Raw genomic sequence first — 27907 nt, 5'->3', positions numbered from 1 at the left:
ATGTGCCTTCTGGTTGCCAGTGTGGAGCTTGGACTCAGTTTTGTAAAATTGACGGAGCTGACACAGCACAAGGAACAGGAAGCGAACAAACTGGACTAGATTCCTGAACTGAGACACCAAGAAAGGAAGTATTGGTTTGCGTATCTACAAGACTTGGAGTATCTCGGGACCCAGAGCGTGAATGACTCTCTGTAAAAACTCTGCAATCTGCAGGCAGGAGGGGAACTGGTAGCGCTGGGGAGTTTGACTGTCGAGGGTGGCACTGGACGCAGTGAGGGTATACCGGGTATCTCTGAGAATCCGGGCATGGACGGTCCCGGAACAGAGCGGCTTGGAGGAGAGGGACTGGCAGCTGCTGGCTTCCCAGGGGAGGAGAGGTGAGTGCGACAGGGGCTCCATGCTGGGACTGAATGACATGCTCGAAGGAGCTGGGAGTTTCCGACTGGCTGAACGGTTCAGAAGCTGTTTTTGTAAACACAAAATTAATTAATTAATTATTAGTCTGAGGAGACAAAAAAGTAAATTCTTTTGAATCCAGCAGTGTTTAAAAAGTTGTAAACGAGATATTTATATTATTTTTAAATATATTTTTATTATTAATTAGTTTGTGACGAACTTGTAGCTTCCACAGTGTTAGAGAAAATCCCACTCTCCAGGTCTGTCATTTTGTAATGTTTCTGAGATAGACATGAGTTTTGTCTCCCGACAATATCTGGACTAATTCATGTCATTGTTTTGCTAGTTCTTTGCTCTCTAAAGCATTCACATGTTTGAAATCCAATCCTATAACCATCGGTCATTTTGCTGTTTATGGGATCTTGCTGTGTGACAATTGACTGTCACGGGCGCCTACATTAATACTGCAACAATAACGACTCTCCAACTGTAAAAGTGAAGTTCTGCAGATGCTGGAAATCTGAAATAAAAATCGAAAGACTGGAAAAACTCGACTGGCCGGACAACATCTGTGCAGAGAGAAACAGAATTAACGGAGCCAGTCTAAATTACTTATTCAGGATTTCCAGAATTTTTTGTTTTTATTTCAGATTTCTAATGTTGTTCAGTGTTTATTATTGAATCACATGAGTGGGGAATGAAGTTTCCAGCTGAAATTGCTGGACCAGCTGATAACCTTGGAACTGGAAGAGTTTATGGTGCTCAGTTTTGTGAAAGCAGACACAAAACTTTTCTAAGGAAGGGCCACCCGACCTGAACCGTTAACTCTGGTTTCTCTGCACAGATGCTGCCAGACCTGCTGAGCTTTTCCAGTACCTGCTGTTTTTATTTCTGATTTACAGTGTCAGCAGTTCTTTTGGTTTTTACAAGAACCTTTTGTTGTTTTCTGTCACTTGACGACTTGAAATTAGATCTTTCCACCCTGCAGGCACCCTGCCTCTATTCCTGATGAAGGGCCTTTGTCCGAAACGTCGATTTTCCTGCTCCTCGGATGCTGCCTGACCTGCTGTGCTTTTCCAGCACCACTCTAATCTAGATACTTGAAATTAGAGTGGATTTACAAAGGTTTTATGAAGTGGTAATTTCTGAACTAACAGGTGCGATTTTTGGGATGTTCATGTTGTTAGAACCCTCAGTGATTTTACTTTTTAAATAAAAACACTTTTGGTTGGAGCTATGAGCAGAAAGGTGACCTTTTGATTTGATTTATTATCTTCATGTGTATCTAACTACAGTGAAAAGTTTGTTTTGCATGCAATACAGGCAGATCATAACATACAAATATCACAGGGTGAATGAACAGAGTGAGGAATACAGTTACAGCTGCAGAGAAGGTGCACAAAAACCATGAATAGATTTGACATTTGAGATATCCATTCCGCAGTCTAATAACAGCAGAGAAAAAGCTGTGCTTGAGCCTGTTGGTATATGTCATAGTGTCACAGAGATGTGCAGAAACAGACCCTTTGGTCCAATTCATCCATGCCAACCAAATATCCCAACCCAATCTAGTCCCACCTGCCAGCACCCAGACCATATCCCTCCAAATCCTTCCTACTCATATACCCATCCAGATGCCTTTTAAATGTTGCAATTCTACTAGCCTCCACCATTTCCTCTGGCAGCTCATTCAATTCTACTAGCCTCCACCATTTCCTCTGGCAGCTCATTCAATACCCTCTGCATGAAAAAGTTGCCCCTTAGGTCACTTTTATATCTTTCCCCTTTCACCCTAAACCTGTGCCCTCTAGTTCTCGACTTCCCCACCCCAGGGAAAAGACTTTGTATATTTATCGTATCAATGCCCCTCATGATTTTATAAACCTCTATAAGGTCACCCCTCAGCCTCTGACGCTCCAGGGAAAACAGCCCCAGCCTATTCAACCTCTCCCTACAGCTCAAATCCTCCAACCCTGGCAACATCCTTGGAAATCTTTTCTGAACCCTTTCAAGTTTCACAACATCCTTCTGATAGGAAGGAGACTAGAATTGCACACAATATTCCAAAAGTGGCTTAACCAGTGTCCTGTACAACCTCAACATGACACCTCAACTCCTGTACTCAATACTCTGACCAATAAAGGAAAGCATACCAAATGCCTTCTTCACTATCCTATCTCCCTGTGACTCCACTTTCAAGGAGCTATAAACCTGCACTCCAAGGTCTCTTTGTTCAGCAACACTCCCTAGGACTATACCATTAAGTGTATAAGTCCTGCTAAGATTTGCTTTCCCAAAATGCAGCACCTTGCATTTTTCTAAATTAAACGCCATCTGCTACTCCTCAGCCCATTGGCTCATCTGATCAAGATCCCATTGTAATCTGAGGTAACCTTCTTAACTGTCCAGTACACCTCCAATATTGGTGTCATCTGAAAACTTACTAACTATACCTCTTGTACTCACATCTAAATCATTTATATTAATGATGAAAAGTAGTGGACCCAGCACCAATCCTTGTGGCACTCCACTGGTCACAGGCCTCCAGTCTGAAAAACAACCCTCCACCACCACCCTCTGTCTACCTTTGAGCTAGTTCTGTATCCAAATGGCTAGTTCTCCCTGTATTCCATGAGATCTAACCTTGCTAACCAGTCTCCCTTGGGGAACCTTGTCGAGTGCCTTACTGAAGTCCACATAAATCACATCTATGCTCTGCCCTCATCAATCCTCTTTATTACTTCTTCAACAAACTCAATCAAGTTTGTGAGACATGATTTCCCACACACAAAGCCATTGCTGACTATTCTTATAAAATCCTTGCCTTTCCAAATACATGTACATCCTGTCCCTCAGGATTCCCTCCAATAACTTGCCCAACACTGACATCAGACTCACTGGTCTATAGTTCCCTGGCTTGTCCTTACCTCCTTTCCTAAATAGCGGCATCACGTTTGCCAACCTCCAGTCTTCTGGCACCTCACCTGTGACTATCGATGATACAAATATATCAGCAAGGGGCCCAGCAATCACTTCCCTAGCTTCCCACAGAGTTCTCGGGTACACCTGATCAGGTCCTGGGGATTATCCACTTTTATGTGTTTCAAGACATCCAGTACTTCCTCCTCTGTAATATGGACATGTTTCAAGGTGTCACCATCTATTTCCCTACATTCTATATCTTCCATGTCCTTTGCCACAGTAAAAACTGATGCAAAATACTCGTTTAGTATCTCCCCCATCTCCTGTGGCTCCACACAAAGGCAGGTTTGCTGATCCTTGAGGGGACCTATTCTCTCCCTAGTTACCTTTTTGTCCTTAATATATTTGTAAAAACCCTTTGGATTCTCCTTAATTCTATTTGCCAAAGCTATCTCATGTCCCCATTTTGCCCTCCTGATTTCCCTCTTAAGTATACTCCTACTTTCTTTATACTCTTCTAAGGATTCACTCGTAATAGAATTATGGTCGCTGGCCCCAAAGTGCTCCCCCACTGACACCTCAGTCACCTTCCCTGTCTTGTTTCCCAAGAGTAGGTTAAGTTTTGCACCTTCTTTAGTAGGTAAATCCACAAACTGAATCATAAAATTTTCTTGTACACACTTAACACTATGGCAGTTCCAATCTATGTTTGGAAAGTTAAAATCGTCTACCATAAGCACCCTATTATTCTTCCAGATAACTGAGATTTCCTTACAAATTTGTTTCTCGATTTCCCTCTGACTATTAGGGGGTCGATAATACAATCCCAATAAGGTGATCATCCCTTTCTTATTTCTCAGTTCCACCCAAATAACTTCCCCAGATGTATTTCCGGGAATATCCTCCCCCAGTATAGCTGTAATGCTATCCCTTATCAAAAATGCCACTCCCCCTCCTCTCTTGCCTCCCTTTCTGTCCTTCCTGTAGCATTTGTAACCTGGAACATTAAGCTGTCAGACACATCCATCCCTGAACCACGTTTCTATAATTGCTTTGATATCCCACTCCCACGTTTCTAATCATGCCCTGAGTTCATCTGCCTTCCCTGTGAGGCCTCTTGCATTGAAATAAATGCAGTTTAATTTATCAGTCCGACTTTGTTCTCTGCTTTGTCCCTGCCTGCCCTGACTGTTTGACTCACTTCTTTTCTCAACCATACCCGTCTCAGATTGATCTCTTTCCTTACTATCTCCCTGGGTCACACTCCCCCCACCTTACTAGGTTAAATCTTCCCGAGCAGGTGTAGCAAATCTCCCTGCCAGTATATTAGTTCCCCTTCCAATTTAGGTGCAATCCGTCCTTCTTGTACAGGTCGCTTCTACCCCAGAAGAGATTCTAATGATCCAAAAATGTGAACCCTTTTCCCATACACCAGCTCCTCAGCCCATGCATTCATCTGCTCTATCCTCCTATTCCTGCCCTCACTAGCTCGTAGTACTGGGAGTAATTCAGATATTACTACTCCTGAGGATCTCCTTTTTAAATTCCTGCCTAACTCTCTTTATTCTCCCTTCAGAATCTCAACCTTTTCCCTTCCTATGTCATTGGTTCCAATGTGGACAATAATCTCCTGCTGCACCCTCTCTGAGACATCCTTGATCCTGGCACCAGGGAGGCAACACACCATCCTGATTTTTCGTTGCTGGCCACAGAAACGTCTGTCTGTGCCTCGGACTTGAGAGTCCCCTAACACAATTGATCTTTTAGAACCCAATGTACCCCTCATTGCTTTAGAGCCAGTCTCTGTACCAGAAACCTGGCTGTTCTTGCTACATTCCCCTGAGAGTCCATCACCCCCTACATTTTCCAAAACAGCATACTTGTTTGAAATGGGGATAGCCACACCTGCCTACCTCTCTTACCTTTCCTGGAGTTAACCCATCTATGTGACTGTATCTGCGGCTTTTCTCCCTTCCTATAACTGCCATCCATCACATCCCCTTGCTCTTGTAAATTCCTCATTGCCTCTAACTGTCTCTCCAACTGATCCATTTGATCTGTTAGGATTCGCAACCAATGGCATTAATTGTAGATAAAGTTGTCAGTGGCACGTAAACTCTCCCTAAACTCCCACATCAGACACGACGAGCATATCACTCTACAAAAGGCCACTTTTGATTCTATCAATCTACAAACCCAGAAAACAGCACTGTCTTATCCCTCTACAAAACACTATTCCAGGAGAAAGTGAGGACTGCAGATGCTGGAGATCAGAGCTGAAAATGTGTTGCTGGAAAAGCACAACAGGTCAGGCAGCATCCAAGGAGCAGGAGAATCGACATTTCGGGCATGAGCCCTTCTTTAGGAATGAGGAAAGTGTGCCAAGCAGGCTAAGATAAAACACTATCTTAATGCTTATGACTTATATTATTAAGTTTAATCAAGAGACATGTCTTAATAAAACACATAATTGAGAAAGAATCGACTACTACAGATTTCTGTAGGCCATACTTAAAACTAATCACTTACCTGTTTCTGTGCTGTGACCTCTCCCAAGCAGGTTCCTCCAAGATCAGTTGTGAATTTCACTGTTTGTTAATTTTCCCAGATGCTCTCCGATGTCTAGTGATACATGAATTCAAACAGTAAAGGCAGTAACTGCGCAGGTTCACTGCTCTGTCAGTTAGCAGTGCGGGTTTCTTTCTCTCTTTCTAACTCCTGCACTGACCTCACCATGGGCTGCCTTTGTCTGTTCCTCTCCCTTTTAAAAGTGCTGTTGTTTTGACTTTTTTTTCCCAAAGTTCCAAAACAATGCAACAGCATATAAAACAGTAATTGCTGCTCCTGGAATTCAAGGAAATCACCCCCAACACCTAAAATACCTCAAAAAAGGAGCAGCCTGTTACAGCCAGAAATTTTTCCCCTCCTCCATCTTGGATTACTTGTATCTTCTGTCTGATGGAAGAGGTTAGAGGAGGTTATAACCAGGGTGGGAGGGGTCTCTGATGCAGCAATTGGAATTGCAGATGAAGTCAGTGGATGATAGCTTGGCTTGCGTGGTAGTTTGGATTGTGTTTACAACTTTCTGTAGTTTCTTACGGTCCTGGGCAGACCAGTTGCCATACCGAGCCGTGATGCATCCCAGATAAAATGCTTTCTATGGTGCATCTGTAAAGGTTGCTGAGAGTCCTTATGGGCATGCCGAATTTCCTTAGCCTCCTGAGGAAGAGGAGTTGTTCTACATTCTTGACTATCATATCAACGTGGGTGGTCCAGGACACATTGTTTGTGGTGGTCCCTCCTTGGAACTTGACGCTCTCGACCCTATCCACCTCAATCCCATTGATGTGGGTAGGGGCATGCCCTCCTCTTTGCTTCCTGAAGTTAATAATCAGCACTTTAGTTTTACTGACGTTGAGGGAGAGATTGTTATATTTGCACTGTGAGCAGCACCTTATTATTTGTTTTTGAGGCCAGGTCAGAAATTTAATTGCATGTTGGTTTTTGAACAAAGCAGTTTTGTGAACTTTTTCACCCCGGGGAGGCAGTATGCTTAACCTGATAGCACATGTTTCACTATTAACAAGCCCACAATTGGTGCAAGCAAGTCTGGGAGAAAACATGATGATCAAACAGAGAGCAGGGCCATCTTGTTGGTGGGAATTGGACATGAAAATATATGTGATGACGTGTGAAGGGCTCAAGCTGTAATGATTTTGACTGCGATTCTCTTTGTTCTTCGAGACAGATCATCACATCGAAGGACCAGGCCAAAGTCGTAAGGTTCCAGCTGTGAGGCAAGGCAGTTACCACCACACAGGATGCACTATCACTTGGGCAGTTACCACCCCACAGGATGCACTATCACCTGGGCAGTTACCACCCCACAGGATGAACTATCACTTGGGCAGTTACCACCACACAGGATGCACTATCACTTGGGCAGTTACCACCCCACAGGATGCACTATCACTTGGGCAGTTACCACCCCACAGGATGCACTATCACTTGGGCAGTTACCACTACACAGGATGCACTATCACTTGGGCAGTTACCACCCCACAGGATGCACTATCACTTGCCGGAATATTCACCTCCACAAGTGCAGTTAAAGCCACTGGGACTGCACCAGAGTTATGCGTAGACTCTGAGCACAATCTGGTCAGCATCCCACAGAACTGTCCCAGCAGCTGAAGGAGAATATGGCAGCAAGCTCCAAATGATTGTGAAGATTGCCAGGGACTAGGCCCTTGCTAAGGCCCATGCTGATGGGACAGTGGTCACAGCCGCAGTTGGAAATGTAGCAGAAACTGGGAGTGATATGGTGGAGATGTCACGAGTGATGTGGGGTATGGAGGGGTCCACACACACCATTAGTTCTGCTATGTGTCAGACATTTGAGCACATGGCTACTTACATGGAGATGACTATGACTGTCAGGGAGTACCAGGTTGAGCATCTGATCCTCATGCATCAGACCTGTGTCTTTGGAACTAGCTCTGGGCTCAGTTACACCCACCCGGTGGACTGCAGCAATTCGGGAAGGCAGCTCCCTATCACATTCTCAAGGACAGTTATGGATGGACAATAAGTGCTGCCCATCTAGCAAAGCCCAAATCTCCTGAATAAATGTTTTTTAAAAAGCTAGGTGAAAGAGAGAAGCAGCAGCCCCATATCTCCTTCCACATGCCCCTACTACCTCACAAGGACAGGAAGTGGGTCCAAATATCTAACTGGAGGAGGATGACATACAGCTACCATCAGCTTGCAACATCAGAGCTGCGCCTAGATATGGTGTTGTGAAGGAAAATTGAAAAAAGTATGAACAAGGTGATACAGGCAATTTTTACACTTCTGTCTCGCTTGTTCAAAGAAACACAATATAATTAATAATTTTGGGCCTGTCCCATGTTTCTCACAATGTGATGGTTGCTAGGTGCAGGGAGCAAGTGACACAGACATTATTGGTGAAAGAGATGTGTTGTGCTTTTGTGGGTTCTTTACTGTATGTTCATGTGAACTGTAATTTGACGATCATTCTATGGGACATGGTCACAGTTGCTCTCCAACTTTACATTGTAGAGGAGATTAGCCCTGTTTACTTTCAGTGGGTATGTATGAGATGGGTGCAGTTGCACTAAAAGCACTTGAACATGGTGCTCGATCAGAATAACTGGGCAAGGCTCTTATATGGATGTCCACATAACCCTAAGATGTGCTTAGTGACAGCACATTCCGGCGAGTGTGTGTGACTAAGATCTCATCCCATTCTGTTCTAGGTGATAGAGGATGCAGGTCAATGATTAACTCAGTGAAGGAGGATAGCAGTGTTGGATTACACCATAGCAAGGTGATAGAGGTCTGGTGAGTAAAGGTCATGTAGAAGCATCACTGTCATGTGAATCTTATATGGATCACAGAGTGTATGGCATCCCTTTCTTCTCTTTTCATGGCCCTGGTATCCTTCAATGCCTCATTTGGATAGGGCTTCCTCAAGCTCCAATGGTCCTTGTTATTGAGGAGGTTTGATCTTCCTTGCACTTTTTCCTTACATAAATGTTACATTTTGCAGCATCAGGTTTACTGCACAGCAGAACACAACATTCCACAACGTCCTCTGGGGTGTATATTGTGGACCCCTCTAGACAAACACAGGAATCTGCCAGAGCTCTAGCCACAAGAAATCCTCTGGAAGGATCCCCATCCTCATCACCTCACCTCCTGTTATATTGAGGGCCAGATAGCTGTGGGCAATCTTCATTATTCAATTGTTAGACAGCTTTAGATAACATCTCCACATTGAGCCATTTTCTCCTGAGGTGGCCTCACTTCTCCTAAATGCTTCAGCAGTTCCATCTCTCCCAGTGGAACCTATAGCTACTCAACACTTTGGGCCCTCTGACTGAACCTTCCATTTGCAAATTGCCTGCCCTCATTTAATGGATGGCAAGCAGAAAGGTTACCTCTTAATTGACCACCTCCAGGAATATCATGCAGATTGGCAGTACTCTGATATCATCAGGGTTGGGCCTCAGAGATTGTCCTTACACCTGAAGAGCAGAAGATTGTCTCGTACCATGGCTCTTGCTTGGATAAACTATAACAGTTTCCCTTTTAATAGATTAAATCCACCATGTTCTTACTGAAAAGGCTTGAGGGGCTCTAGTTCTGATAATCCATTATATTACATGCTAGTAAGAATTATCGTGACTCAAATAGTCCTGAGTTATTGCACTTCATTTTTCTTCATCAATCCTCAAACTGACCGTACTAGACCTCCATCACATTCTTTTCTGTGTCACTAATGCTTTTTTAACATGGTTGCTGTGAATTATGTTTGGAATTTTGAGATATGATGAGGTACAATTGAATGAAAATCATTTCTTTAAAGCACTAGCTAATGGTATTGGTGTTGAATAATGTTTTACACTCAGTTCACATTGTGGAAATTCAGGAATAAAATTCTTCGCTATTCAGTGGCTGTATTTGCTGTGTTTGCAGAATCTCCTATCTTCAGCTGCTCCAGAGGAACCGAGTGAAGCTCATCGATGAACTTGGAGACAGAATTGACTGGATTCTGGATCATGCTTTGCAAATTCAATTAATTTCAAAGGATGATTATGAAGATGTGAAGTATATTCCTGGTCCCAGGAAGAAAGTTCGAACTTTGCTGGATATTGTTGACTGTCTTGGGGAAATGGTGGCTCATCAATTCTGTTCACTCATTAACAAAAGCAAAGATATGTCTGAAAAAGAACCTGTGTCCAAAGGTAAATAAATCCAAGATTAACATAATGACCTTTTATAAGTAAGTTTGATGGAAATGTTTTGTTATTTGAGTGTAAGATATGGGGCATTGCTGGCTAAGTTGGCGATTATTAACTGTCGTTAATTGCCTCTGAGAAAGTGATGAGGTGTCTTTCCGAACTGCTGCATTCCTTGAGACATGGGGACATTCACAATGCTGTTCAGAAGTGAGGTCTGGGATTTTGACTCAGCAACACTGAAAGAATGGAGACATATTTCCAAGGCAGGATGGTGAGTGTCTTGGAGGGGAACTTGCAGGGGGTGGTGTTCCCTTGTATTTGTTGCCCTTGTCCTTCTGGATGGTAGAAGTCATAGGTTTGGAAAGTACAAGGAAGCTGATGTTAGCTCAATTTGGACCATTTTGTTCCAGTTTTGTCTGCCTTCATTTTCCAGTTTAGTGTGATTGTGAAGCAGTTTTACCTGTACTGAGGTACTAAACGTGTGTAAATTGGTGTCACTTCACTGTGGAGTAAAACATTATCATGCTGGCCCTTGACTGATCAGTTGTACTTACTGTGTATCTTCAGTATTATGCAACAAAAGCAGAAGTTGCTGGTAAAGCTCAGCAGGTCTGGCAGCATCTGTGAAGAGAAATCAAAGTTAACATTTCAGTGACCCTTCCTCAACTGATCTGAGAAAGGGTCATCGGACCTGAACCGTTAACTTTGATTTCTCTTCACAGATGCTGCCAGACCTGCTGAGCTTTTCAAGCAACTTCTGCTTTTGTTTCTGATTTACATTATCTGCAGTTCTTTTGATTTTTATACAGCTTTATGCATCTGTGTTTGTCCAAATTCCTTGATAATAATGAGTCACAGTGTGAACACACCTTCAAATAAACAGTTTTTTTTCTGCATTTACTGTGAATAGTACTGTCAAGAGTGTAAGGAATAATTTGTTGAAGATAGCACTCCCAGATGAATGTGGATCAGAGAATTAAACATGAAAATTGTCAACAGTTTTGTTGGGTAGTCTATGCAACCAATCGTTAGAACAGGTATTAAACTAGTCCCCATTTAATGCTCACTGCTTATTGTAAAATATAAGTGAGAGACTTGGGATTTGCTGCTATCTTTCATGGCTTCAGGACAATCCCCAAATGCTTTAAAGCTAGTTAAGTATCTTTGAGCAGCCACTGGATCATCACTTTGAGTGATAATGGTTGAGGAATAAATATGGGCCACAGGAAAATGATTGAGAATATTGATTATTAAGTTGAGGTTTGTGTAAGTTTGGAGAGGTATGTAATCAGCTGTTAAGATTGTGGGTCAGTCTCAGCTCAGTACCTGGGATATCAATGCTGCTCTGTAATAGACTGATTTGAAGATGAAAACTGGAGAGAGAAGAGTTTGTGATTGAGTACACAGTTGTTTAAAGAAAGAAATACTGGGCACCAGACTACAGACAGAATGACCAGCCCTTGGGTTTCATTTATACTGATTGGCTAAACTCATCACTGAAACTTGATTCTACTGTGATTATTTCAGTGAATCTCCTGTACAGGAACAGGCTATTCAGCCAAAGAGTCCATGGCAATGTTTACTCTCACTACTCTTTTTAAAAATTCATTCATGGAATTTGGGCATCACTGGCTCGGCCAGCATTTATTTTCCATCCCTAATTGCCCAGAAGGCAGATAAGAGTCAACCATCTTGCTGTGTGTTCTGAGTCACATGTAGGCCAGACCAGGTGAGGATAGCAGATTTCCTTCCGTGAAGAACATTAGTAAACCAGTCAATCGGTTATGGTTTCATCTCATCCAAAGACCCTTAATTCCAGATTCTTTTATTGAACAGTGAAATATGAACCCAGTTCCTCAGAACATAAACTGAGCTTCTGGATTACTGGTGCAGGAATAATACCACTAAGCCATTTCAAACCCATCAACAGATTCTTCAACTCTCTGAGGTTGCTCTTAAACATTTTATACGTTTAATATTTGTAATGTAGTTTTGTGTCTCTGCAGAACACTCGACTGTAATAAAGAAACACAAACAAGTTCTTAGTCGGAGGAATGAGGTGATGATGTATTATAACACGAGACCTGGAGAGAAAATTCATCTTTCAGAACAGTTCACCAACTTGCTGCTTGTAAAAGGGCATCACAACCTTGAATTCAAAAGGCATGAGTTACTGTCTTTTGGGCAGCATCGAATTCACTTACAGGAGAGGAGTAGCCAGGAAATGGAGATCAAGCCAAGCCAGTTATTTATGCAAATCAGTGATAAACAAACTCCCAAGAGAACACTAGTCTCTGGAGTGGCAGGAATAGGGAAAACTGTCCTTTTGCAGAAGATTGTTTTTGACTGGGCAAATAATCACTGCTTTGGTAACTTTGAAGTTCTCCTACAATTCACGTTTAGGGATCTTAATTTGATTAATAAACCGATGAGTCTCAGGAATCTGGTTTTGAAGAAGAATGGTCATTTGTTGAAAGTGCTGGATTCTATTTTTGAAGTTCCAGAGAAGCTGCTGATAATTCTGGATGGATTTGATGAATTTAAGTTTTGTGGCTATTTAGATGGGGATTGCTACATCACTGACCCTGACGAGGAAGGGAATTTGGTAGACATCATCTACAGCCTGCTCCGAGGGGAGCTTCTCACTGGAGTCTCGGTCCTGCTGACCAGCCGGCCCACAGCCATTAGTTACATCCCAGTGGAAACCATTGACCGTTTTGTAATCATCACTGGGTTTTCTGAAAAGGAAATCAGATACTACTTCCTGAAATATTACCAAGATGAAGAAGTTGGTAGTCGAATGTTTCAGTTTGTGAAAGAAAATGAATTCCTCTTTACATTGTGTTTTGTACCTGCCTTTTGTTATATTGTCTGCAGTGTTTTGAAAGAGAAAGAAAGGGAGAATCATAAACAGCCAAAAACAATGACGGACATTTATAGCCGCTACCTCAGTGTGCTACTGCAGCACCACTCTCGAGGTCAACGCTCTGAAGGAGGTGATCTCACTCAAACTCTCCGAAATCTGGGCAGACTGGCATACAGCAAATTGCTGCAGCATGACACTCTGTTCTACCAACATGATTTGGCAGCTCATCATGTTGAACTAAATACCTTTGTTGATAGTTTTCTGGATAAGACCTGTATCCAGGAACCAGACTGTGTAGAGACTGTCTTTTCTTTCACACACTTGACCATCCAGGAGTTTTTTGCAGCCTTGCATTACATGCTGGAACCCGAGCCTTTCCCAGACTTGATGAATGTGGACACAGTGAACAAATACAAGATGGCTACAGGTTTCTTGGATATATTTCAACGATTCTTATCTGGTCTGTTATCTGAGAGGAACCAGGCCTTACTCTCCAAGCACATGAAATTGGATAAAATGACAAAATCTGAGTCCTACTCTTGCTGGCTGATAGAAGAGATCACAGAGCATTGTGAAAATGGATCAAGCATTCTGAACCTTCTTCACTGTCTATTCGAACAACAAAATGACTTGTTAGTGGAAAAAATAAAACCTAAAAATCTCCGCATCCACATTGGGGATAATGCACTTTGTCCAGTCGACATCAGTGTGCTGAAATATTTTCTAGACATGAGGATTGGAGATCTAGAAGAGTTAGATCTCACAGCAACCAATATAAACACTACAGCGCTAAAAAGTCTACAACCATTTTTACACCAATGTGAGAGACTATGGTAAGGACTTTCTCATATCTTTGCTAAGTGACCTGGACAAGGCCATGTTTATTTATCCTCACTAGTTACCCTGGTGGGCAGGGAAATTCACTCATGTAGTTGGTTCAAGGAGATTAGAACCACTGGGGTTTGAAGAAAAGTCTAATTCTTATGCAAATTAGCTTGTATCAAAGTTCACAACTTACCATGGCAGACTTTAAAATCCACCCAGTGGAAACTTGCTTTGGATGGTTCCATGAAAGCGACAGTATTGCACTGCCTTTTAATACAGGGTGAAAGTGAGGATTGCAGATGTGGGAGATCAGAGTTAAGATTAGAGTGATGCTGGAAAAGCACACCAGGTCAGGCAGCATCCGAGAAGCAGGAAAATTGACATTTCGGGCAAAAGCCCCTCATCGGGAATGAGGCAGAAAGCCTCTGGGGTGGAAAGCTCCCTGCCTCATTCCTGATGAAGGGCTTTTACCTGAAACGTTGATTTTCCTGCACCTTGGATGCTGCCTGACTTGCTGCCTTTTAATACAGCCTACCCTATTTGGACTTATCTTACCAATGTTCAAAGTTCCTAGTCTCTCTTATGGTGGCCCTGCTATTGCTAGAACTAACAAATACTTTTTATTTCTTTCACCCATTTCCCCTGGTTTTATATTGCACTTCCTCGTTTTTTTCCATTCCTCGCTGGTTTTATTCACTATAATTTCCCATGACATTTTATTTCCTTACTCCAACAAGTGTGGCATTCTCTCAGTACTGACCCTCTGATGTTGCAGCACTTCCTCTGCATTGATAGGTTATAGTGACACCTAAATCCCATGAAATAATAAAGAAAAAATAAATTACGGAGTCCAGTGACTGAAGGTAATTTTACACAGCTGAGAAGCTGTGACCTGGAATGCACTACTTGAATAGACAGTGGAAACAAATTCAAACGTAACTTTCTAAGTGGAATAATATAAATGATTGAAAGGGAAAATAATTGTAGGGCTTCAGAGAAGGAGTAGGTAAATTGGGCTGCAAGGCTCCTTCAGAGATGTGCAATTGTAAGAGTTAGTTCCTGCATGTTAATAGTAATGCTACCCATCAACTTTAGCTCAGATGACTTAACAATACGAGTGTTTTACTGAATAAATTTAACAATGTGGGTTCAATGGCTGTACCAGCTCTATGAAGAAAGAGTTGTCTCAGCAGATATTTCATTATGCTCAACAAACATTTCTTCTAGAAACGATGAGATAGATGAACCACCTGTATTTAACAAAGGTGATCAAGGAGAGTACTCAATCAAAAACTAACACATACAAAGTACTGAAAACTAATCGTAGACTAGAAGATTGGGACTTTTTTAGGAACCAACACCAGATGACTTAAAAGCTAACAATGAGGGAGACAATTGATTATAAAAGCTAATTGGCATGAAATATAAAAACATACAGCAAGAGCTTCCACAGATATATATAAAAAAAGTAGCTATAGTAAACCTTGGAGAGTGCACTGAAATGTCGATTCTCCTGTTCCTTGGATGCTGCCTGACCTGCTGCACTTTTCCAGCAACACATTTTCAGCAGAGTGCAACTGGGGTATTGTAACCAAGGATAAGGAAGAGGCATATAATTTAAACCAATATTTTTGGATGTTTTAATATTATATTTATATTAATATTTACTACTATAAGCGAAGTGCTAAAGAGAGGAAAGATCTTGGAACAGTTTCCAGTATGAGAAACAAATTAATGGGACTAAAGGCAGACAAGTTGCCAGGACCAGATGACCTGTATCCAAGGGTTTTAAAGGACGTAGCAGCAGAGATAAGAAGCATTGGTTAGATCACACTGGATTCTGGGAGGGTTTCAGCAGATCAGAAAACTGCTAATGTGATACTCATGTTCAAGACAGGAGGAAGACAGAAAGCAGGAAGCTGTAGACCGAGGTTGGTCGAACATTTGTTTATTCTTAAGCAGGATATTTACAAAAGCTTAATGCAATCAAACAGAGTCAACATAATTTTGCGAAACGGAAATAATGTTTGACAAACTTGCTTGAATTCTTTGTCGATATAACAAGTAGTTTTAATAAAGGGGAACCATAAAATGTTGTGCATTTGAATTTTCACAGGGCATTTGATAATGTGCCACATAAAAGGCTATTGCATAAGGGAGGAGCAGACGGTATTAGTGATAATATATGACCATCAATTGAAGAATGGTTTAACACAAAAGACATAGTATCTAGATTAATGGGTCTTTTTCAGATTGCAAAGATGTAACTTATGAAGTCCTATCACAACAATTAGTCCTAAGGTTGCAATTATTTATTATCTATATCAATGACTTGGAGGAGAGGGGTAGTGTAATGCATCCATATTTGCTGACAATACAAAATGAAGTGTATGGTCATACGCTGTGGTATGAAGAATCAAAAGGAAGACTATTATTTAAATGGAGAGAGATTCCTAAAAAGTGTAGTAGAGAGGGAACTGGGTGTCCTTGTGCATGAAACATAAACATCAGCATGTAGGTGCAGCAAATAATTAAGAAAGCAAATGGAATTTTGGCCTTTTATTGCTAGCAAGTTGGAGCTTAAAATAGGGAAGTTTTGTTCGAATTGTACAGGGTATTGATGAGGCTGCGTCTGGAGTACTGTGCATAGTGTTGGTCCCAAAAATTAAAAAAAGGATATATTGGCATTAGAGGCTGTTCAAAAGAGGTTCACGAGATTGATTTCCGGGATGAAAGGGTTGACTTATCAAGAATAGCTAAACAGGTTAGGCCTTTATTAATTTAGAGTTTAGGTGAATGTGAGTGATCTTACAAGATTCTGAGAAGCTTGACAGGGTAGATGTTGAGAAGATGTTTCCACTAGTGAGGAAATCTTGAACTAGTGACACATGTACAGAATAAGGTGACTCTTATTCAAAACTGAGATGCGGAGGAATTAGTGAATGGCTGAAGTTCTCTATCACAGACAATTGTGGAGACTAGTGAATTGTAGAGGTGGGTAGATTGTTGAAATATCAAGGAGTTGATGGCTATGCTGAGCTGGCATGAAAAAGGATTTGAAGACTGGGGCAAATCAGCCATTATCTTGAATGGCAGGGCAGGCTTGCGGCTGAATGGCCTGCTACTGTTCCTGTCTCATATGTTATTTTTCTTGCATTGTGGTTACCCTCAAGTTTCACATAAATAATTTCCAGTCCTTTGTTGACGATGGCTCCTTGCAGACATACTGACCTGTGTCGAAAGTTTCATAATGACTAAAAGGTGATAAAAATGATATTTATGGATGTAGGGCTTTCACTAATGTAGCTAGATTGAGGGCTTCAGAATGTAAAACCAAAACGAGACAGTTAGACTTCAAAAAAATTTCACTTCTATTTTCAACATTGTAGGTGTGGAGAAAATAAATTGGATTTTGAAGCAATTAAATTTCTGTGTGAGCTGCTGAAGTCTCCAGACTACAAACTGAAGCTGCTGGGGTAATGCAACTAAATTCTTTACTGAACACACCAGAAATAGTCTCTGATATGTTTATATTGAGAGGTCTGTAAGTTAGTGGGTAATGTTCCTGCTTCTGAGCTAGAAACTCCTGTGTTGAGTCCCACCCAGGATTTGATGACCAAGGAAGGTGAGTTTATAAGTCAGCAAAACAGTCTGATTGTCAATTTTCAAATCCTTCCAACACATTCCAATGGTGGGTGATAAAAACGGGAGTGATTCTCGGTCAGTCATTCAATGCAAAACAAGCTGTTTTGTAGCCTCTACCATACTACCCATAGCTCCAGCTATGATAAGATCTTGGCTGTGGATGACAGGATTCTGTGAGGTTTTATTCCCTAAAGTTGTGGCTCTGTCTGACTCCCAGATCCGTCATTCTGAGCCATGTCAAAATATAAGCCAAAGCTCAGTCTCTGTCCAGGCACCACTGGTTCACTTATGCTTCGGTCACCTGTCCACAGGCCACCAGTGGACATTCAATCTGACCTAAGAATTAGCAAAAATTGATTCTGACTTCTTCAACACTGCTGACTGAAATGACCAGGTATAAATGAGCTCCCACTTTTGCTGCGCTCCAACCTTGTGACAAATTCTCCAATTTAGGAACAGGAGGAGCCATTCAACTCCTCAAGCCTATTCCACCATTCAATGAGATCATGGCTGAACTGTGGCCTAACTCCACATGACTGCCTTTGGCTCATATCCCTTAACAATTCGGCTTAAACAAAAATTAACTCTCAGATTCAAAATTAACAACTGATCCAGCATCCACTGCCATTTGTGGTAGAGAGTTTCAAACCTCTGGCACCCTTTGTGGTTAGAAGTGCTTCCTTACATTTGTCCTGAATGATCTAGCCCTAATTTTCAGACTATAGAATTTTGAACTCGTGGAAACAGTTTATCTATTTATCATTTAGTTTGTCATTTGCTGTTAATATTTTAAAGACTTTGATTAGACTACCCCTTAACATTCTAAGTTCTATAGAAAACAAGCCTAATTTGTACAATGTCTCCTCACAACCTAACCCATGAAGTCCAGGTATCATTCTTGTAAAGCTACAATGTGCTCCCTCCAAGGCCAATATATCACCCCTAAGGTGTATTGCCCAGATTCCAAATGGGATAGCCCAAATTGTTAAGCTTCTCCATCAAGGGTTGACTGGGGTTCCCTGTTTTTACTCACCTGTCCCCTCAGTTGTCACAATAAGGTTAATTCAAAAAGGGATCTCTTCCCTTTTGGAAACCTTTCTTCTAGATTCAAAAGAACTTGTGTTTTGAAGGGGTCCAATTCAACCAGGCTATCTTAGCAAAGGAGTGAGTTTATTAATCACTAAATGCGAGAAGCATTAGTAATGTAACACAAACACATTAGAAATAAGAGGTGAACCCAAGAAGATGAAAATGAAACAAATCTGATATACAGATTAATCTCTGAATTCTTTGCAAAGAGCAAATGGTCGAACATTGTGATCATTACAGTAAAGGATACTAGAAGCCTTGACACTGGTAGTTGAACTGTCAGATCCATGACTTGAGTTTTGCAAATTGGTTGAAAATCTGTAGTTCTGATTTTACTGGAGTGTGATTGAATTCTGGCATTCATGGTGAGAGAGAGTCCTTTTGTCCTGTTTCTGTTTGTTGGGTTTACAGCACTTGGAATGAGAGAGAATCTCCCTTCTACTTCCAACATGGGAGTGACTCGGGGCTAGTTCTTTGGCTGTGATCTTTATGGCATGCTAATGCTTGAACCCAGGCTAGTAAATATGAGAACATCAGTCCCATTAGCACACTCCAGTAGAGTTGAAATTGGCTTTTTAAACCCAGTACACAAAAATAAGTCTACAGTTTCGGATATAATCTGTAGGAGATGTTTGCTGTTGGGAGGGGAGTTGTCAGCCCCTCAATACGTTGCAGTGAGAAGCAACCACAATCTTTTCTGTTTTGAAAATAATTCCTACATAATTGCGAATCTTTAATTATTTCTGCTTTCAAGAAAACTTACTTTATCTATGTGGATTTGGCCATTAATTAATGTTCTCTCCATCAAATCGAAGCATTTCTATCAATCCCCCACCACTGTAAATCACCCTTTCCTGACACATGATTATATTCATTCACTGTCTTTAAATTGTTTGGGGTCTGAATGGAAAAAAACATAAACTGGGAATTGAATTGCACTGAGGGAATATTGAACAAAATGCAACTGAGCTTCAACGCCATGTTCCACCGGTGCATAGTTAACCTTTTAAAAAGTGAATGAGCTCACAGACAGTAACACGTTCTAGAGTTTGAACAAGTTGCCAACAGAATTTGCACACTGCTCCAGACTTTAATATGAACACAATTTTGGTTAAGTGCTTGTTGCAGTCTGCTAAATGTTTTATTTTAGTATTCTTTATCTCAAACAGTCTGGGCTGGACAGACATTGGGAATAATGAGTTGAGAGAACTTTGTGATGCGCTAAAGGACAACGAAACACTACAGGAACTGTGGTACCTTGATCAACACTGGGCATTTCAGTCTGTATCGTTGTCTGCCTGTCTCACTCGTCTGACTGATTAGTTTTCTATTTGTCTGTCTGTCTGTCTGTTTATTGATCTTCTATTGTTTGGTCTGATTGCCTGTCGGTTGGATTGCCTATTGAGTTGTTTGTCTTTCTTTTGGGTTACTTGTGCATCAGGTTGCCTGTATATTGGCTTGTCTGTCTGTTCAGTTGTCATAGAGCTGTATAGCACGGAAACAGACCCTTTGGTCTAACTTGTCCATGCTGATCAGATATCCTAACCTAATTGAGTCCCATTTGCCAGCACTTGGCCCATATCCCTCTAAACCTTTCCTATTCATATACCCATCCAGATGCCTTTTAAATGCTGCAATTGTACCAGCCTCCACCACTTCCTCTGGCAGCTCGTTCCATACACCACTCTCTGCGTGAAAGAGTTGCCCCCTAGGTCCCTTTTATATCTTTCCCCTCTCACCCTAAACCTATGTCCACTAGCTCTGGACTCCCCACAGGGAAAAGACCTTGTCCATTTACCCTATCTATGCCCCTCATGATTTTATAATCTTCTGTAAGGTCACCCCTCAGCCTCTGATGCTCCAGGGAAAACAGCCCCAGCTTATTCAGCCTCTCCCTATAGCTCAAAACCTTCAATCCTGGTAACGTTCTTGGAAATCTTTTCTGAACCCTTTCAAGTTTCACAACATCCTTCTGATAGAAAGGAGACCAGAATTGCACACAATATTCCAAAAGTGGCTTAACCAATGTCCTGTACAGCTGCAACATGATCTCTCAACTCCTAAACTCAATGCTCCGACCAATAAAGGAAAGCATATCAATGCTTTCTTCACTATCCTGTTGACCTGTGACTCGACTTTCAAGGAATTATGAACCTGCACTCCAAGGTCTCTTTGTTCAGCAACACTCCCAGGACCTTACCATTAAGTGTATAAGTCCTGATCTGATTTGCTTTCCCAAAATGCAGCACCTCGCATTTATCTAAGTTAAACTCCATCTGCCACTCCTCAGCCCATCAGCTCATCTCATCAAGATCCCGTTGTACTCTGAGGTAATGACTTTGTTGTCCACTACATTGCAAATTTTGGTGTCATCTGTAAACTTACTAACTATACCTCCTATGTTCACATCCAAATCATTTATGTAAATGATGAAATGTAGTGGACCCAGCACTGATCCTTGTGGCACTCCACTGGTCACAGGCCTCCAGTCTGAAAAACAACCCTCCACCATCACCTTCTGTCTTCTACCTTTGACCCAGTTCTGTATCCAAATGGCGAGTTCTCCCTGTATTCCACCATATCTAACCTTGCTAATCAGTCTCCCATGGGGAACCTTGTCGAACGCCTTACTGAAGTCCATATAGATCATGTCCACAGCTCTGCCCTTATCAATCCTCTTTGTTACTTCTTCAACAAACTCAATCAAGTTTGTGAGACATGATTTCCCCCACACGAAGCCATTTTGATTATTCCTAATCAGTTCTTGCCTTTCCAAATACATGTACATCCTGTCCCTCAGAATTCCCTCCAACAACTTGCCCACCATCGATGTCAGGGTCACTGGTCTGTAGTTCCCTGGCTTGTCTTTTCCTTACCACCTTTCTTAAATAGTGTCACCATGTTTGCTAACCTCCAGTCTTCTGGCACCTCACCTGTGACTATCGATGATACAAATATTTCAGCAAGGAGCCCAGCAATCACTTCCATAGCTTCCCACCGAGTTCTAGGGTACATCTGATCAGGTTGTGGTGATTTATCCACTTTTATGTGTTTCAAGACATTCAGCACCACCTCCTCTGTCATATGGACATTGTCTTTTGTGTTATCTGTCTGCCTGTCTGTCTGTTCGGGCTGTTTGTCCAGTTTTTGAAGAGCAAACTCACTGTTCTTTTTCAGGATTGAAGGTTGTAATGCTGATTATGATGGAGTATCTGGATTTACTGCAATCTCTTCCACTAATACTACATTAAAGAAAGTGGTGTAAGTAGCACAAATGTAACTCTCTTAATGCTCAATATTGCTACAATTACCTTTGTGAATATTAATAAATACTTCAGGGTTAAGTATTCTTTGTATTTGTATATGATGGATACAGCTGCTAGAAAAGATTGAACAGGCGAGGTCTACTCTAGAAATTAGAAGGCTGAGGGGTGACCAGACAGAAGTCCTTAAAATTGTGAAAGGCCTTGAAGGCTTTTTGATTTTGTGAAGGAAACCAGAACTAGGTACCCTAAATCTGAGAAATATCTAACGAATCCATCAGGTAATTCTGTAAAAAAAAATCTTTATCCAGTGAAGACAAATGGTCTCGTTCTGCAATGGACCAGTTCCGTGGTGAGAATATGGAACTCGCTACCACAGTGATCGAGGTGAATATTCCCTTTGTTTAGATGCTCAAAGCTTACAGACAGTTTAGAAAGTTGGACAGAGGATATGAGATAATTTGAAGACCATTCTGCAGACCAATGTTTGACTACCCTGAATAAGTCAAAAAAAATCTCCCCCCTCATTATTGGATGTTAAATGGAGACACCAGAGGAAATGATTACTGGTGAAACATTTTGCTGAAACATTCAATCAGTTTACAAGCAAGGGTGATGGAAAGCACTCTAACCAGTACTCCATTGCTAGAATCTCAAATTTCCATAGGGAACAAATGTACACTGCCTGAAGCCACTGTGGATTCCTCCAACACTGATCATATTTGGGCTAAAAGCCCTGGCATCTAAAAGAAATGAATAAGGAGTTGGGGGCTTTGTTTACAGAACCACTCTGATTAATGTCTGGTCAAACCCAAGCAGGGATTTGGCATCAGGTTTAAAGCAGGATGAAGAACTTGAGTGAGGCCCCTGAGTGTGGATTAGGCTGTGTAATTGGTCCATGGATTATTACCTGTAGTTGACTTAGTTGATACGGTTTGAAATAGCAGAACTTGGCTGTGTGGAATGCTGCTCCTGCAATATGTGGGAAATCAGGGACGCCTCCAGTCTCCATGGTGACTACATAAGCAGGAAGTGTGTTCAGCTGCAGTTTCTGATTTGCTGCATAGAGCATCTGGAACTACAGATGGATTTATTATGGAGCATGAGGCTGAGATAGCACTTCTAGTGAGCTGGTCACACCATGAGTAAGGGGAACACAGACAGGGAAGAGTTCAGTGAAGACCAGGAAGATGAGTAAGCATGGGCAGGCAGTGCAGGAGTCCCCTTTGGCTATTCCCCTCTCGAACAATACACCGTTTTGAATACTATAGCCTCACCTGGGAAATCAGCAGCAGCCAAATCAGTGACACCAGGCAGAGACTGTGGTCCATATTGGTACTAATGACACAGGCAGGAAGAGAGATGAGCTCATGCAAAGGGAGTTCATGGAGTTAGGTAGGAAGTGAAGAAGTGGGACCTCTAAGGTTGTAATCTTGGAATTACTCCCTCTGCCACATGCCAGTGAAGCTCAGAATGGGAAGATAGTTAAATACATTTCTAAAGAGCTGGTATAAGAGGGAGGGCTTCAGATATATGGATCATTGGGATGTCCTCTGGGACAGGTGGGACCTGTACAAGAAGGATGGGTTGCATCTAAACTGGAAGGGCACGGGCACCCTGGCAAGGAAGTTTGCTAATGCCACTTGGGAGAGTTTAAACTAGTGTGGTGGGGGCGGGGGGGGGGGGGGGGGGGGGGCGGAGAAGGAATGTTGCAGCTACATCAGCAACTACAATGACCAAGGAGTCAGACTTAGGCTAGTAAGACTAAGAGGAAGGAGAGACAGGGAGAGATTACTGAACACAGCAAGACTTGTGGTCTGAAGTGTATTTGTTTTAATGTGAAGATTTATGACAGATGAATGTAAAGCAGATGAATTTAAGAGCTTGGATTAGTACATCTAACTATGATGTTGCAGCTTGGTTGAGAGGGAGGCAAGACTGGCAGCTTAACATTCCAGGATTTAGATGTATCAGGTGAGACAGACAGGGATGTAAAAGAGGTGGGGGAGTTGCATTATTGATATTGGAGAACATCACAGCTACACTGAGGGAGGATATCTTGGAGGAATCATCCAGTGAGGCCACATGGGCAGAGCTCAGGAAGAGGAAGGATGCAATCACTTGATGGGATTGTATAATAGGCCTCCCAACAACCAGCAGATGGCAGAGGAACAGAAATGTCGACAGATTATAGAAAAATTGAAAAATAAAATGGTTATTGTGATGAGTGATTTTAACTCCCCTTTCACTGTAAAGTTGACTGGGACTCACTTCGTGCCAGGGGCTTGGATAGAGGAGAATTTGTTGGTGTAACCAGGATATGTTTTTGAAACAATGTGTAAATAGTCCAACTAGGGAAGGGGCCATACTAGACCTAGTACTGGGGAATGAGCCCAGCCAGGTGATTCAAAGTTTCAGTGGGGTAGCATTTTAGCAACAGTGACCATAATTTTGTTAAGTTTTAAATTAGGGATAAAGACAAGAGTAGTCCATGAGTGAAAGTACTAAACTGGTGCTAACTACCACAATATTAGGCAGGAACAGAGGAATGTAGATTGAGGGCAGCTGTTTAAGGGTAGATCCGCATCTGGCACATGGAAATCTTTTAAAGACCAGTTGACCACAGCTTAGGATCAGTGTGTTCCTGTGAAAATGAAGAAGGATGGCAAGACTTGGGAACATTGGATGACGAAGGAATTAAGAGCTTAGTCAAGAAGAAAAAAGAGGCATATGTAAGGTTTAGGAAACTGAAAATAGACAAAGCCCTCGAAGAATACAAAGATAGCAGGAAACAACTCAAGCAAGGAATTAGGGAGGGTAAAACGGGCCATGAAATGTCTTTGGCAAACAGGATGAAGAAAAATCCCAAGCTGTTTTATACATATATAAGCAGCAAGAGGGCAGCTAGGGAAAGGGTAGATCTACTCAAGGACAAAGGAGGAAACTTATGCATGAAGGCAGAGGAAGTGAGTGAGGTCCTTAATGAATACTTTGCATTGGGTATTCACAAAAGAGAAGGATATGGTGAATGTGAGTCTCTAATATGTTGATATTCTGGGCATTTCAATATGAAAAAAGGCTTTGGGTATTTTGAAAAGCATTAAGGTAGGCAAAACCCAGCCCCTGATGGAATCTCTCCCAGAATGCGGGAAAGGCAGGTAAGGAAATTGCTGGGGCCTTGCACAAACTCTTTGTATCCTCGTTAGTCACAGTAGAGTTCCCAGGGGACTAGAGAATAGCCAACATTGTTCCTTTGTTTAAGAAGAGCAACAGGGATAATCTGGGAAATTATTGGCTGGTGAGTCTTCCATCAATGATGGGGAAATTATTGAAGAAGATGCTTAGGGATAGGATTTAATCAAATTTGGAAAAAATATGGGCTTATTATTGACAGGCAGCATGGCTTTGTGTAGGGAAAGTTGTGTCTCACAAACTTGATTGAATATTTTTGAGGAAGTGATAAAGATGATTGATGAGGGCGGGGTGGTGGATGTTGTCTGCATGGACTTTAGCAAGGCCTTTGACCAAGGTTCCTCATGGCAAGCTGACACAAAAGGTGAAGTCACATGGGATCCATAATGAGCTGGTAAGATGGATACAGAACAGGCTTAGTCATAGAAAGCAGACAGTAGAAGTGGAAGTGTCTCTTTCTTACTGGAGATCTGTGACCAGAGGTGTTCCGTAGAGATCAGTGCTGGGAAACCTGTCGCTTGTATACATAAAAATGATTTTGAGGAGAATGTGGCTGGCTTGATTAATAAGTTTCTGTATGAAACAAAGAATGGCAGGGTGTGGGGGAGGGGAGGGGAGGAGGATGAGGGGGTTTGATAGTGAGGAGGATTGCCAAAGGATACAGATCGGCTGGGGATTTGTGCAGAGAAATGACAGGTGGAATTTAATTTGGACAAATGCAAGATGATGCATTTTGGAAGATCTAATGCAGTAAGGAAGTATACAGTAAATGGCAGAACCCTTAATAGTATCAACATACCAAGGGATCTTTGCATACAAGTGCACAGTTCCTGAAAGTGGCAACACAAGTGGATAAGGTGGCCAAGAAGATAATTGACATACTTGTCTTCATAGGTTGGAGCATAGAGAATAAAAACTGGCAAGTCATGTTAGCCACACTACCAGAAGGATGTTGAGGCTTTGGAGAGTGTACAGAAATGGGTTTACCAGGATGTTGCCTAGTTTGGAGGGCATTAGCTGTAAGGATAGATTGGTCAAACTGGGTTTATTTTCACTTGAATGTTGAAGGATGAGGGTGGCCTGATAGAAGATTACAAAATCATGAGAGGAATGAATAGTTAGAATTTTTTTCCCAGAGTAGAAATGTCAATTACTTTGGATATAGGTTTAAGGTAAAAGGGGGTAAGTTTAAAGGAGATGTGAGAGGCAATTTTAATTTTTTTATAGAGAATGATATGTGCCTAGAATGCACTGCCAGAGGTGGTACAAACAAATACAATAGCAACATTTAAGAGACAGGGACTAAAGGGCTATGGACTGTGTAGTGGTAAAAGATTTTTAGTTTAGAAAGGCATCATGTGTTGGCGTAGTGCTAGTGGACTGAAGGGCCTGTTGCTGAGCTGTACTATTCTTTGCCCTTTGTTCTTTGCTCTGCAGAGAGACTTGAGGTGGTGAAACTGTTCCCTTCAAACGTTCTCTTTCCTGTAGAGATTTAATGGAGGTATCCAAAAAAGATTTTGAAAGACTGAATCAGGAGAAAGTGCATACACTGCCATGAGAGTCAGTAATCAGAGGGTCATAATTTAAAGTTAGCTATGAAAGAGCCAGGTTGGAGGTGAAAATTAGTTTTTACATGGTGAGCTGTTGTGATCTGGAACATGGGTCTGAAAGGATGGTGGAATAGGAACTTTCAAAAAGAAATTCGGTGAACATAGAAAAGCAAAACAAATTGCAGGATTTCTGGAAAAACCTAGGGACATCAGAAACAAAATAATAGCTCTTTGAAAGAGCTGGCAGAGATATGATGGGTTGAATAGCCTTGTCTGCTATCTGATTGTCAGTCAAACCTATGTGAAGAAAGAATGATACTTCCCTGCAGAATCTGTTCCATGTTTCATGTTGTGATTCTATTATTTTCCAGGTTAATTGGAAACTGCCTTCAAGAGAAGGATTTGGTGAAACTGTCCCAAAAGCTGAACCCTTCCAATTCTGGTTTTCTCATTACAGGGTTCAATGATGATCATAGCCAATGGGTGGGTTGGTGTGACTGGATTCTTCAGAGGTGCCAACTGTGTGACAATGAGAAACTTGTCTATTTTCTCATTAAAATCTTTAACAATTTTCTCCAAAATAGTACCTTCACATGGATGCCACAGTGGTGTAAAGAACTACAGGAACTTTTACAAAACAGAATTCAGAAATGCATGTCAGAGGAAATCCGAACTAAGCTGGAGAAGCTCAAAGAAACGATTAGTCAACACTGTGGAGAAAAGTATTGTAATTCTGCAAGGTTTAACTAAAGTGATGTTGGTAATTCAATTGATTAGCTCTACTAAAGAATCAGAACTGACAAAATAGGCAGAATGGCTATTAATTAACACCTTTTCTTTTGCAAAATGTATTTAGGAGGAATGTTCCCAATATTATTTTTCAGCATATATTGGGTTATATTTAATTCGGGGATATAGGATTTTGTTATGCTCTTATATACAGGCACAGATTAAACTATAGTTGTTGCGTTTGGAGATGTCTTTGTAATATGTATCTCTGTAAATACAAGATTAAGTTTGTTTTCACTTGAATGTTGAAGGATGAGGGTGGCCTGATAGTAGATTACAAAATCATGAGAGGTTCTAGTTGCCTGAGGATACCGATAGGATGGAGATTTGTGTGGACAGGTGGAATTTAATTTGGACAAATGTAAGATGATGCATTTTGGAAGATCTAATGCAGGAAGGAAGTATTGGTTCTAGTTCGATCTTTTAGCACCTAACTATCTGATCCTGTAACCTATGGCAAATAATTTTAAATATTAATAATCAATGAATTAGCCTCGCCTTCCCCCAGCCCCTTCTCCCTCCCTCTATTTACCTCTGAGCTTCTCTCCCCCTCCCCAGTCCTGACGAAGGGTTTTGGTCCAAACTGTTGACTTTCCTGCTTCT

The 27907-nt window shown here is 41.6% G+C and overlaps 1 protein-coding gene across 2 annotated transcripts; it reads left to right on the top strand.

Moving 5' to 3' along the window:
• LOC122539547 (NACHT, LRR and PYD domains-containing protein 3-like) lies at positions 1 to 27634 on the top strand. Of its 2 annotated transcripts, XM_043674517.1 has the most exons (7): positions 1 to 377; positions 9820 to 10088; positions 12092 to 13784; positions 17166 to 17252; positions 19680 to 19763; positions 21688 to 21771; positions 26887 to 27634. In XM_043674517.1, exons 1-7 carry the CDS (start codon positions 307 to 309, stop codon positions 27263 to 27265), a joined length of 2667 nt encoding a protein of 888 aa, XP_043530452.1. In that variant the 5' UTR covers positions 1 to 306; the 3' UTR covers positions 27266 to 27634. The 2 variants fall into 2 exon arrangements, with proteins under 2 accessions (XP_043530452.1, XP_043530453.1); XM_043674518.1 differs by lacking the exons at positions 17166 to 17252; positions 19680 to 19763.
• The last annotated feature ends 273 nt before the right edge of the window (positions 27635 to 27907 follow it).

This window comes from Chiloscyllium plagiosum, chromosome 32 (genome assembly GCF_004010195.1).
Source record: "Chiloscyllium plagiosum isolate BGI_BamShark_2017 chromosome 32, ASM401019v2, whole genome shotgun sequence".
Classification (NCBI taxonomy): domain Eukaryota; kingdom Metazoa; phylum Chordata; class Chondrichthyes; order Orectolobiformes; family Hemiscylliidae; genus Chiloscyllium; species Chiloscyllium plagiosum.
Note: the sequence above shows the minus strand (reverse complement) of the source record. Positions and strands in the feature narration are given on the sequence as shown.